Raw genomic sequence first — 13,531 nt, 5'->3', positions numbered from 1 at the left:
TGAAGATATCTAAAAGCTACTCTTCCACGCACGGAATGCCCTAGTATTGCATACAGAGTGTTCTGCGTTCGTAAAACTAGAAGGTCCCACGCTCAGACTGGCTTAACCTCCCACGTCTAGGCAGTCGGGAGAGCAGGTGAAAACGGCCTGTGGACCACTTCTCCATTCAGGTCATGCTCCTTTGCTTGTTCCACAAATGCACCTTGCTCCCATTCCACCAAACTCATCTACCCTCCGGGATTCCTCCTCCTCCTCCAGGTATTTCTCTGCTGCTTCCAACACCTGAGGATGCTCACTCCCCCCCCCCCTGCATTCCTGTCCAGCTGCTAGACGCTATTTCGCCGCCGGCTGTTGATCATGGACACAATGTGCTCCAGATCTAGGCTCTTCATCATCACCTCCATGAACTCGTCGTCTTTCCTCGCGCCTTCAATGAACTCCTCCAGAGAGAGCTCGCCTGAGGGGCAGAGAAACAGGAGACAGTGAGAGGAGGAGAAAACGGGCTTCCCTCCCCAGTCCATTTTCTTTTTTTCTGGGGGGGGGAGTTAAAACTATGGAATTTGCTCCCACAAGAGGCAGGGGTGGCCACCATTCTACATGGATTTAAAAGAGGAGACAAATTCGTGGAGGAGAGGGCTATTGATGGCTAGGCACTGCCTCTAAAATGCTTCTGAATACAATGGTACCTTGGTTCTCAAACACCGAAAACCCAGAAGTAAGTGTTCCAGTTTTCGGAAGCCAAACGTCTGATGCCGTTGTCGGCTATTGTTTCTGGGGCGCCTGCACCAATCAGAAGCCGCGCCTTGGTTTTTGAACATTTCGGAAGTCAAACGGACCTCCGGAATGGATTCAGTTTGACGCTTTTGTTTTTGCTATTTTGTTTGTGGTTTTGTTTTTGAGGCTTTTTCAGTTAATTTGTTTTTGTGACTGTGTGGAACCCAGTTCAGCTACTGATTGATTGTGTGACTGCAAATAATGACTATCATTAGTGCAAGTAAGGAAAAAAATTAATTTGTTTTTTTATCATCTACAATACTGTCTTATTTATTTTATAGTACAGAACATTGATTATTGATTTCATTTTATGGATCAATGGTCTCGTTAGAGAGTAAAATTAATGTTAAATTGGGGTTGTTTTTAAAACTTTGGAGCGGAATAATCCATTTTGCATTACTTTCTATTGGAAAGCGCGCCTTGGTTTTGGAACGCTTTGGTTTTGGAGCGGACTTCTGGAATGGATTAAGTTTGAGAACCAAGCTCCCACCCAGGGGCCTCGCAATGGGGGGGTCCACCCTGGGTTCCACTCTGGGGGGGCACCCCCCACCCCCGCGACTCCCAAGCCGAGCCTCCAGCCTCCCGGTAAAAAGTCCGCGCCAAGCGGACTTTTTACCGAGAGGCTAGAGGCTCGGCTTGGGAGTCGCGGTGGGGGCGCCAAGTGCCACCCGCCCCGCTGCACCACACGGATTGGAGTCACCGGGGGGGGGATACCCCTCTACGTAATACGCATGTGCAGCGGGCGTGCCACGCTGAGCGGGTTTTCTACCTGGAGTTTGTAGCTGGAGGTGCGCGGCTTTAGAGGCGCGGGGGGACAGCGATACCCTGCCACATAACTACGTAGCGACGCTGCGCCCCCCAGGTGCATGGCAATTTGCCGCCCCGGGTGTCGCGGCGGCTCGCTATGCCCCTGCTCCCACTGTACCAGTTGCTGGAAATTCCAGGAAAGAAGAGGGATATTGCGCTCCTATCCTGCTTGCTGGTTCCCCACTCAGGCATCTTGGCCACTGTGTGGACAGGACGCTGGACTAGGTGGGCCATTGGCCTGATCCAGCAGGCTCTTCTTGTGTTCTCAAGTATCTGGGACCTTCTACATGCAAAGCGAGTGCTCTACCCGCTGAGCTACAGCCCTTCCAGATCTGGTTGCGGCAAACTTAGCAAAGTAACTATGCGTCATTCTTCCTTGCAAGTCTTCTCTGCGGAGCTCTGGTTCAGGGAAGTTTATCTTTGTTTTGCAGCACGACCTTTTCAGGGATGCTCTTGCGAGCTCGGGATTTGCAAGGCTTCTTGCAAAGTCTTCACTTTGGCCTAGCAAGCTACACTTTGAGTCAGCTCCCCTGAACTCCCAGCCGAGAGCTGTTTAGGTGCTGCAGCCTTGTCACTCGGTCCTGTCAACTGAACTTTAGCCAGAACTCAACCGAGAAAAGGTGGGTTACTGGTTAAAATGCGGTTCAGCGTTTTCAAAGCTCAGCAGAGCAAGAAACTAGTTCACTGTGATCTGAGCTTCACAGCAAAACAAAGACCTAGAGAAGATGAATTCCCCAACTCGGTGCCCTCGAGATGTTTTGGACTAACTTATTGGTTCCCAAACTGGATAGTACAGTCCCCTGGGAGGCAGGGGGTCACCTTGGTGGGTGCTGGAGTTGTAAATGACTATCAGACTTGAAATCAGCCCTGAGTGCTCACTGGAAGGATAGATCCTGAAGCTGAGGCTCCAAGACTTTGGCCACCTCATGAGAAGAGAAGACTCCCTGGAAAAGACCCTGATGTTGGGAAAGATGGAGGGCACTAGGAGAAGGGGACGACAGAGGACGAGATGGTTGGACAGTGTTCTTGAAGCTACGAACATGAGTTTGACCAAACTGCGGGAGGCAGTGGAAGACAGGAGTGCCTGGCGTGCTCTGGTCCATGGGGTCACGAAGAGTCGGACACGACTAAACGACTAAACAACAACATCAGACTTTGAACAGCTGGTATCACTAGGTCAAGTTCATCAATTCTGTTGAAAATTAAACTAAATAGTTTTTATTGGATTTTGAGTAAATGTACAATTAATTGTTACGGTTTTGCATTTTATTGTGTTGTTTACTTTCCACAGTGGGTTGCGCAAACCTCTATTCTGAATAATGCTTTTTTATAGGGCAAGGAGCACTGGGGATGAGTTTATTAAACCTTCCATCAGCCCTGATTGGCATGACTTATGGTCCGGGACACCAGCTGATTTAGACTCTTGTCCTCTAACAAGTGCTTGTAACAAAACCTTTAAAAAAAAAAAGGAGTATTGAGCAGAGAAGCTGTGATTCCTGCACTGCAGAGGGTTGGACTAGATGACCCTTGGTACCTCTTCCAACTCTATGACTCCATGAAAACAGGCTCTTCCTCCTTTTCCTCCTGCCTCTTGTCCTCAGTGCTAATCCCTCTTCCATAAAGAGTTTCCCTCTCCACAGAGTCCCAGATGTTCTCAGGGCCCAGTTATGGGCATTTGTGTAAACTATAATGCGTAATTCGCCCATCATTGCCAGCTGAATGTGGCACAGGTGAGAGAGTTGCCTTCTATTCCAAGGCCTACATGGCCCAGATAGGTTTGGTGAAGGGAGGAGGGCCCTGTTCAGGGTTGTGTGTGTGTGTGTGGGGTCTGTGTAATGGGTTCGAGCTTTGCTCTTTTTGGCCCGGAGTTTGGAACCTGCAGAGTTCTAGGCAGCAAAGTTTGCAACAGACTGCGGAACAAGGGTCATAGCTGCCAAGTTTTCCCTTTTCTCGTGAGGAAGCCTATTCAGCATAAGGGAATTTCCCTTAAAAAAAGGGAGAACTTGGCAGCTATGACAAGGGTGGGCCTGGGGTGTGTGTGCCAGCGGGGAGGGCCTTGGGGAGGGGCTCACCGTCGCCATTGACATCAATCCTGTTGAAGACACGGTTGGTGAATTCCTCTGCGCTCGTCTCGTGGTCGCAGCCATTGATGGCACGGATTGCCTGCAACAGAATAGTTTGGCACTCATTTGGTTCAGTTAATAAACAACACGACAGATCCTGAAGCTGAGGCTCCAATACTTTGGCCACCTCATGAGAAGAGAAGACTCCCTGGAAAAGACCCTGATGTTGGGAAAGATGGAGGGCACTAGGAGAAGGGGACGACAGAGGACGAGATGGTTGGACAGTGTTCTCGAAGCTATGAACATGAGTTTGACCAAATTGCGGGAGGCAGTGCAAGACAGGAGTGCCTGGCGTGCTATGGTCCATGGGGTCACGAAGAGTCGGACACAACTAAATGACTAAACAACAACAACAACAACAATAAACAACCACTGCATAAAAGCATTGTTTACAATTGCTGTTTAATATATTGGCTCCTCCCTCACAAGGGGGCATGTGTTGCGGTGGAACCTGGCAACCAGACCCTGTGTTGTGGGTGGGGACACTGGAGCGGCCACAACACCCTATTGGTGGTCCCTCGATCTTAGGAGCAATTGGGCCAGAGGGATGCCAGTCAAAGCTATCAAGGGACCACTATTTAACCCGCTGCACGTGTCCCTGAGATTCTCTTTTGGGCTCAGTGCCCACCTCTCCCTATATTTAGGGCTTGCACGCATGACCCTGCTATGCCGTCGTGTGTCACCTGTCATTGGGACGGGCACGGCAGGAATTTTCCCCACTTGGCTGATTGGCTGGTGCCACTTGGGTTTTGCCTGCTGCGTAGCAAACTGTCACAACTTGTAAGGTTGCGGATTGGCTCTGGTTCAGGTGGATAGGGGTGGCAGGATGGGTGTGGGTCTCGTGGGCTGTGGGCGGCGGGATCGGGTGGGGGCAGGATCCGTGGGGTGGGGTGTAGAGTGGGTTTCCTCTGGGAGGAGGCGAGTTCCGAAGCACCCGAGCTGTTTGGTTCCATTAAAAACCCAGGAAGTGGCAAGGTAGGAGATTGTAAATGGGGGGGGGGGTTGGTTGGCCATTGCAAATATCCGAGGACTTAAACTGGAGAGAGAAAGTGCATGGTTGTTGTTTTTTAAAGACCCATAGGCTTGCAATCAGTCATAGTATAAAGCGTAGGTTAAAAGGGGCATGAGTGCCCTTACTTAAAATGGCCGCCGGAGCCCCGCATGTGACACAACGGCCGCTAAATTTTAAAGTAAAAACCCCTTGCCATGCCCCCAAGTGCGTTGCTGTGGGTTATCCCCCTCCCGGGCCTAGTGGGGGCCTGGGGGCCTGGCATGGGCCTAAATAAAACAAAGGCCGTTCTGCGACCTGTGATCTGGGTGATCGCCCTCTCCTCCCCTTCCCGGGTCTAGTGGGGCCTAGCAGCCTGGCAGGGCCTAGGGGTCTGGTAATGGCCACCTTGGTGGTTTCAGTTGCTTGGTTGATGATGTCATTATTTGGTTTGTGGGTGTGGTGTAGATTTCACAGGAAGGGAGGGGGTGTACTGTGGGAGGAATTCCACTTGAGGGCACTGTTTTACTTGGTGGAAAAGCAGGTTTCTACCTGTGCAGGTGTGAGATTTGAGGGATTTTTTCCCCTGCAAACACTCGGGGAGTGACATGGATCACTGTGTCCAAATTTCAGGACGATTGGTCAAGCGGTTACGGAGAAAAGTGGAGCCCACACTTTCACCATTTTTACATTTATATATATAGATATAGATATAGATATAGATATAGATATAGATATATAAAAGGAATTAAAGGAATGGTTTTGTTCCTTTAATTTTTTTGGGACTCCCCAAGAGAGTGGGGCCCTAAGCTATAGCTTGTTTACCTTATATGTAAATCTGGCACTTCAAGGGGCAATGAGAAGAGTGTGTCTCTGAGACTACGCAGAGCGGCATCTCCTTTGCCACTCCCAAGGATGAGGAAGCAGCTAACCTAAATGAGCACAATCTCAACCCTGGCTTCTCCCTTTCCAGAAATCAGCTCCGGCGCCATCTCCAGGAAAAGAGAGCTCTCCGTTACCTTGATGATATTGAGCAATTCACTACGGTCAATGCAGCCGTTTCCATCTACATCGTAGAGTTTGAAGTACCAGCGCAACTTCTGTTCCATCTTTCCTCGCAGGATAAGGCTGAGGGCGGCCACGTACTCCATGAAGTCAATGTGGCCATCCTGTGGAGGGGGAGAAGGGAGAAAGCAGAGATGGAGTACTGTACTGAGGGCAGAAATAAGAAAACTAGGTGGGGAGAGAAGCTAGAGAGTTCCAGAAAAACGTCTACTTCTGCTTCATTGACTATGCAAAAGCCTTTGACTGTGTCGACCACAGCAAACTTTGGCAAGTTCTTAAAGAAATGGGAGTGCCTGATCACCTCATCTGTCTCCTGAGAAATCTCTATGTGGGACAAGAAGCTACAGTTAGAACTGGATATGGAACAACTGATTGGTTCAAAATTGGGAAAGGAGTACGACAAGGTTGTATATTGTCTCCCTGCTTATTTAACTTATATGCAGAATTCATCATGCGAAAGGCTGGACTAGATGAATCCCAAGCCGGAATTAAGATTGCCGGAAGAAATATCAACAACCTCAGATATGCAGATGACACAACCTTGATGGCAGAAAGCGAGGAGGAATTAAAGAACCTTTTAATGAGGGTGAAAGAGGAGAGCGCAAAATATGGTCTGAAGCTCAACATCAAAAAAACCAAGATCATGGCCACTGGTCCCATCACCTCCTGGCAAATAGAAGGGGAAGAAATGGAGTCAGTGAGAGATTTTACTTTCTTGGGCTCCTTGATCACTGCAGATGGTGACAGCAGTCACGAAATTAAAAGACGCCTGCTTCTTGGGAGAAAAGCAATGACAAACCTAGACAGCATCTTAAAAAGCAGAGACATCACCTTGCCGACAAAGGTCCGTATAGTTAAAGCTATGGTTTTCCCAGTAGTGATGTATGGAAGTGAGAGCTGGACCATAAAGAAGGCTGATCGCCGAAGAATTGATGCTTTTGAATTATGGTGCTGGAGGAGACTCTTGAGAGTCCCATGGACTGCAAGAAGATCAAACCTATCAATTCTTAAGGAAATCAGCCCTGAGTGCTCCCTGGAAGGACAGATCGTGAAGCTGAGGCTCCAATACTTTGGCCACCTCATGAGAAGAGAAGAATCCTTGGAAAAGACCCTGATGTTGGGAAAGATTGAGGGCACTAGGAGAAGGGGACGACAGAGGACAAGATGGTTGGACAGTGTTCTCGAAGCTACGAACATGAGTTTGACCAAACTGCGGGAGGCAGTGCAAGACAGGAGTGCCTGGCGTGCTATGGTCCATGGGGTCACGAAGAGTCGGACACGACTAAACGACTAAACAACAACAACAACAACAAAGGTGGGGAGAGCAGAAGCGGGTGCGAATTTTGACCTGGCTGGTTGACGTTCCAGATTGTTCAGATGTCAGGGAGATAAACAGCTATCTGACTTTTAGAAGACATCTGAAGGCAGCCCTGTTTAGGGAAGTTTTTAATGTTTAATGTTTCATTGTGTTTTTAATATTTTGTTGGGAGCCTCCCAGAGTGGCTGGGGAAACCCAGCCAGATGGGAGGGGTATAAATAATAAATAATAATAATTACTACTACTACTAATAGTACTAGTAATAGTACCACTGTATTCTGCTCTGGTCAGACCTCACCTGGAGTACTGTGTCCAGTTCTGGGCACCGCAGTTCAAGAAGGATACTGACAAGCTGGAACGTGTCCAGAGGAGGGCAACCAAAATGGTCAAAGGCCTGGAAACGATGCCTTATGAGTAATGGCTTAGGGAGCTGGGTATGTTTAGCCTGGAGAAGAGAAGGTTAAGGGGTGATATGATAGCCATGTTCAAATATATAAAAGGATGTCATATGGAGGAGGGAGAAATATTGTTTTCTGCTGCTCCAGAGAAGCGGACATGGAGCAATAGATTCAAACTACAAGAAAGAAGATTCCACCTAAACATTAGGAAGAACTTCCTGACAGTAAGAGCTGTTCGACAGTGGAATTTGCTACCAAGGAGTGTGGTGGAGTCTCCTTCTTTGGAGGTCTTTAAGCAGAGGCTTGACAGCCATCTGTCAGGAATGCTTTGATGGTGTTTCCTGCTTGTCAGGGGGTTGGACTGGATGGCCCTGGTGGTCTCTTCCAACTCTATGATTCTATGATTCTACTACTACTATTACTACTATTCTACAGGAAAGGGGCAAGAACCATGTACACCCCATTGAATTCCTTGGAGATAATAATAATAATAATAATAATAATAATAATAATAATAATAATAATAATTTATTTATACCCCGCCCATCTGGCCGGGTTCCCCCAGCCACTCTGGGCGGCTTCCAACAAAATATTAAAATAAAGAAAAGGTGGGATAGAAATGGAGTAAAGGCAGTCTTGCTTTTTTAACCACCTGAGTTAAGAATGTTAATTGTGTGACTGATTTTGCAAAGCCAAATAAAAATTATTTTTAAAAAGAGGGACCCTCTCTTGCCACTTGGATGCTGGAGATCATTGCAACCTTCTATGCCCAGCCAACCTCCTGCTGTCTTCTCATCTCTCCTCTCCCCCCTCCCCTCCCATTTAATCCTCTTTGTTCTTGGGGGAACATATCCCGTTCCTTCAGCCTGCCTTTGTAGGATCGGCCTCTCACGGCTTTATACAACTGAGGTTGGGAGATTTACAGAAGCCAAAGCAAGCGCTTGTGACCTGTGAGCAGAGCTCAGAGAGCTTTAAGCTGTTGTGCGGGGCCAGCAAGAGCTGTAGCCCAAAAGGTCTGGGGGGGGGCACCAGGTTGGAGAAGGCTGGGTTAGGCATTACGGATTGTGCTACCCAGAGACCTGGAGTCCTCATTCTTGCACTGTGCATTTTAGCCAAATGAGTGGGGGAGAGCTGGGCAGGAGCAGACCAGGGTCCCCCTGCCTTGCCTTTTGCTTTCTTCTTCTTTGGCGATCCCTCGTAGCCGAGGAAGATTGTCTTCCATAAAAAAAGTTTGAACAATGAGTCCGTAAGTGACTATGGAGGCCAATTCTGGATCCACACGTCCTTCCACAGTGGGGACATTGGTTTCCGAGTGGGAGTTCATCACGGTGTGGATTTGCCAAGCGTGCCTTCCTCTTAGCATGTTTCTCCCTTGCGTCCTGAGTTTGAGTGTCTTCAAAGCCCATGACACCTTGGCTGTTCTCCAACTGGAGCGCTCCCAGATCAGTGTTTCCCAGTTGCCAGTGTTTATACTACTTTTTTTTTAGATTTGCCTTTTATTGCGCGTGGCGCTGTAGTCTAAACCACAGAGCCTAGGGCTTGCAGATCAGAAGGTCCGCAGTTCGAATCCCTGCGACAGGGTGAGCTCCCATTGCTTGGTCCCAGCTCCTGCCAACCTAGCAGTTCGAAAGCACAGCAAAGTGCAAGTAGATAAATAGGTACCGCTCCGGCGGGAAGGTAAATGGCGTTTCTGTGCGCTGCTCTGGTTCGCCAGAGGCGGCTTAGTCATGCTGGCCACATGACCTGGAAGCTGTACGCTGGCTCCCTCGGCATGTAAAGCGAGATGAGCGCCGCAACCCTAGAGTCGTCTGCGACTGGACCTAATGGTCAGGGGTCCCTTTACCTTTACATCCTTTCAGGAAGCTCAAGGAAGTTTTCACAAGGTTCCCAATGGATGTCCCATCCAGGCACGGATGAGATTCACACCACCTTGTTACATTTCTGAGCACAATTCAAAGTGTTAGTGTTGACCTTTAAAGCCCTAAACAGCCTCGGCCCAGTATACCTGAAGGAGCGTCTCCACCCCCATCGTTCAGCCCAGACACTGAGGTCCAGCTTCGAGGGCCTTCTGGCAGTTCCCTCCCTGTGAGAAGCAAAGCCAGAAGGAACCAGGCAGAGGGCCTTCTTGGTAGTGGCGCCCGCCCTGTGCAATGCCCTCCCATCAGAGGTCAAAGAGATAAGCAACTACCTGACCTTTAGAAAACATCTGTTTTTTTTTTTTAAAATATTTTTATTAATTTTCCAATTAAAACCAATTATATCACATTCAATATTTCAGATTATACACATATATATATCAATCAGACCGAATGTTATGCCAAATCATCTAAAGAATTTTTTATTTGGGTTCCCATGCTTCAAGAAATTGGGAATTCCTCGCAACTGTCCACTGCCGTCTTTTTTCTAAAGTTCAAATCGTCCTTCAAGTTCATAATAATCCAGATCTTCCCCTTACAGTCACATAGATGTTTTCCACTTTCACGATTGTTTCCCAGCTGCTGATATAAATATCAAACAAAGTCTCACAGATGTTCTTTCTCCTGTGTGAGTTAATCAGTCCAGCCTCCCCATAAATCTTCTTAATGGAGCTCCTGTTGCGTTGAAGCAATTCGAAGTAGCGCCATCTTAAAAAGCTCAAATCACTTTCGCTTTTCTCTCATAGCCATGAAGATTTACGATCATTATAGAATTTACAGCTTTTCCAGGCAGGAGACCCAAACATCAAACCATAGACTCTTGGTAAATTAATGGATCTCCTTGCCCTATAGCTGAACTTAGCTTCAGGTCGCTGCTCCAATTTAAAGTGCGTCACAGCTCATAAATCCTCCGAACGCATTCAGAACTCCTTCCGTCCGACTAGGGGGGGGCTTTTCTCATCGGCAACTCCACATCTTTAAAAAAATATGCTCAGTAACAACAGTTATAAGGTTCAACTCACACAGTCTTTTGCTTCTCTTTCACTCCAAACAAGCCAGGACATCGCGTCCGGGAAGGTACGAGGCAACAATATGAAGAAAAAAAATAAAATAAAAACTCACTCCCCTTATCGCTCTGTCCCCATCAATCCTTCTTCCAGATGCAGTACAATCTTTGACTCCTCTCACTCGGCAGCATAAATTTCTCAGCAGTAAACAGCGCTTCTTTCCCTCCTTCTGAAGTATGTCCATAGATTTAAGCCTAATTATCTTCTTTAACCATGGAAATCCCCGCCATGCAGATTAGCGTCCGGGAGTCCTGGCCCTTGTAAGTGCTCAGCCCAAGCTCCCCCCACTCCAAAAACAGTCGGAGTGGGTCTGGGGGCATCGCGGGCCAGCGGCCCCTCTCCGTAACCCCCGGAGAGGGTAGGGGGTTGCCATTTACTCCCCTAGCAACCGCCAAATTCCTTACAAAGGTCAGAGAGATGGAAAACAGGTCCGCCATTCCTGCAGGCGGAAACCGGAACCCGACCTTTAGAAAACATCTGAAGGCAGCCTTGTTTAGGGAAGTTTTTAAATTGTGACATTTTATTGTATTTTAATCTTTGCTGGAAGCCGCCCAGAGTGGCTGGGGAGACCCAGCCGGATGGGCGGGGTACAAATAATAAATTATTATTATTATTTCTCCTAAGTTTCTCCTGCTGCCGGCTGTGCAGCCTTCTACAGATGTGGGATTTGGGGTGACTACACCCCAAGTTCCTTTCTGCTTCATTTTGTTTTTAAAGCAATTAAATAAAATAATAAACCAAAGCAGGTAAATTATGTTCCCTGAGCTTGGTACTAATTTTGGATCGCTTACGGCTGGGTTTTCTTTTTCACCCATAGCGCGAGATGGAATTTGCAACTTGTCTTACAGACAATGCAAACAGAAATTCAACCGGAGGATCAGTATGTAGCAGATGAGTGATCTATATCTATTTGCAATTGTACCTCTATCTGTTATTTTTTGCATAATGAAATATCCATAGGCCACATTTCGTTAAAAGTATAAAAAGGTGGTATACAGCACACAAAATTACAATAGGAAAAATAAAGAGCAATAAAAAAACTTTTGATGGCATCTACACAACTCATCCCTCATATGATGCTGACCAAATTCACCAATGTTTAATAAATCAGAGACAAAACTGCTCTAGCGAATGCAAGGAAGTATTGGTGATGTTATGGGAGCTAGCCAATTGGCACCTGCTACGTTCGCAAAATATGGTCTGAAGCTCAACATCAAAAAAACCAAGATCATGGCCACTGGTCCCATCACCTCCTGGCATAGCTGCCAAGTTTCCCCTTTTCTCGCGAGGAAGCCTATTCAGCATAAGGGAAAATCCCTTTAAAAAAGGGATAACTTGGCAGCTATGCCTCCTGGCAAATAGAAGGGGAAGAAATGGAGGCAGTGAGAGATTTTACTTTCTTGGGCTCCTTGATCACTGCAGATGGTGACAGCAGTCACGAAATTAAAAGACGCCTGCTTCTTGGGAGAAAAGCAATGACAAACCTAGACAGCATCTTAAAAAGCAGAGACATCACCTTGCCGACAAAGGTCCGTATAGTTAAAGCTATGGTTTTCCCAGTAGTGATGTATGGAAGTGAGAGCTGGACCATAAAGAAGGCTGATCGCCGAAGAATTGATGCTTTTGAATTATGGTGCTGGAGGAGACTCTTGAGAGTCCCATGGACTGCAAGGAGATCAAACCTATCCATTCTGAAGGAAATCAGCCCTGAGTGCTCACGGGAAGGACAGATCCTGAAGCTGAGGCTCCAATACTTTGGCCACCTCATGAGAAGAGAAGACTCCCTGGAAAAGACCCTGATGTTGGGAAAGATTGAGGGCACTAGGAGAAGGGGACGACAGAGGACAAGATGGTTGGACAGTGTTCTCGAAGCTACGAACATGAGTTTGACCATGGAAGACAGGAGTGCCTGGCGTGCTATGGTCCTTGGGGTCAAGAAGAGTTGGACACGACTAAACGACTAAACAACAACAACATTCTTTTCACCATTCTGAAAGGTGCTTCCAAAGTATGCTCCTGGGGGGGGGGTGAATGAACAACCACTTGCACAGTTCTGGGGGGGGGCAGGCAATGAGCTGCTTCTGCTACTCTTAAAATGTCACCGCTATCCCCAGAGTTGCTTGGGTGGCCATCACAGCTAGTTCATTGGCTTTGGGAAACTGGTGAAGCTGAGCCCAGCAGCCTTGGCCTACCTTGTTCATATCGAAGGTGTGGAACATCTGCTCGATGTAGTGGTTGGCCTCTGGGTCCAGGCCTCGGAGTCCAAAGAAATGCTTGAATTCGTGCTCCGTCAGCTGCCCAGAGGGACACTCCGTCATGAACTTCTTGTACCAGTGGTGAATCTCCAACGTCTGCAGGTCATCCAGTGTCCTGCTGCCATTGCTTCCCATTCTGCGTGGAGGTGGACCACGGGGAGCCCCTCAGCAGCAGCAGCTGCCCTCTCCCGCTGGTGGTTGCGACAGGACTGGCTCCTGGCTCCCTTCTGTTTTCACAATAGACATCCAAATCACGTTAAGCAACACTGGGGGAGATCTTCTCAAGCCAATTATAGCCTTCTAATCTGATCTCAGACCCATTTAGAGCTTCAACGATATAAAGAGGGAATGGAAAGAAGGGGGAAGAGGAATAATCCAGGAAAAGGTTGCTATTATGGGAGCTAAACCAGAAAAGGTGAGGGGGTTAATCAGATATTTGCACCAAAAGTTGACCAGAGGCTGACCTCTTCTTCCTTTCTTGCATTGCTTCTTTTTAATTACACACCATCAGAATTTTCAGACATTGGAGATCCAACCTTTCTACAGTTGTTCATGATTGTGTCTTACTAATTTTTACCCTGTTCAGGTTTTTCCATATGATCGCCGAAGAATTGATGCTTTTGAATTATGGTGCTGGAGGAGACTCTTGAGAGTCCCATGGACTGCAAGAAGATCAAACCTATCCATTCTGAAGGAAATCAGCCCCGAGTGCTCACTGGAAGGACAGATCCTGAAGCTGAGGCTCCAATACTTTGGCCACCTCATGAGAAGAGAAGAATCCTTGGAAAAGACCCTGATGTTGGGAAAGATGGAGGGCACT

The 13,531-nt window shown here is 47.7% G+C and overlaps 1 protein-coding gene across 1 annotated transcript; it reads right to left on the bottom strand.

Annotated features, from left to right (window-relative positions):
* Positions 1-65: 65 nt before the first annotated feature.
* Positions 66-12,846, bottom strand: LOC118091245 (guanylyl cyclase-activating protein 1-like). Its single transcript, XM_035128011.2, has 4 exons — positions 12,649-12,846; positions 5,712-5,861; positions 3,654-3,744; positions 66-457 (listed from the first exon to the last, which is right to left on the bottom strand). Exons 1-4 carry the CDS (start codon positions 12,844-12,846, stop codon positions 327-329), a joined length of 570 nt encoding a protein of 189 aa, XP_034983902.1. The 3' UTR covers positions 66-326.
* Positions 12,847-13,531: the final 685 nt, after the last annotated feature.

The sequence above is a fragment of the Zootoca vivipara genome, chromosome 10 (genome assembly GCF_963506605.1).
Source record: "Zootoca vivipara chromosome 10, rZooViv1.1, whole genome shotgun sequence".
NCBI classification, from domain to species: Eukaryota; Metazoa; Chordata; class Lepidosauria; order Squamata; family Lacertidae; genus Zootoca; species Zootoca vivipara.
The sequence above is the reverse complement of the archived record's forward strand: the minus strand, read 5'-3'. Positions and strand labels throughout refer to the sequence as shown.

Coding starts and splice junctions, on each gene's coding strand:
- LOC118091245 (XM_035128011.2), bottom strand. CDS start 12,846: ATGGGAAGCAATGGCAGCAGGACACTGGATGACCTGCAGACGTTGGAG. Junction 5,862..12,648: donor ACACCTTCGATATGAACAAG/GTAGGCCAAGGC, acceptor CCCCCTCCACAG/GATGGCCACATTGACTTCAT. Junction 3,745..5,711: donor AATTGCTCAATATCATCAAG/GTAACGGAGAGC, acceptor ATTCTGTTGCAG/GCAATCCGTGCCATCAATGG.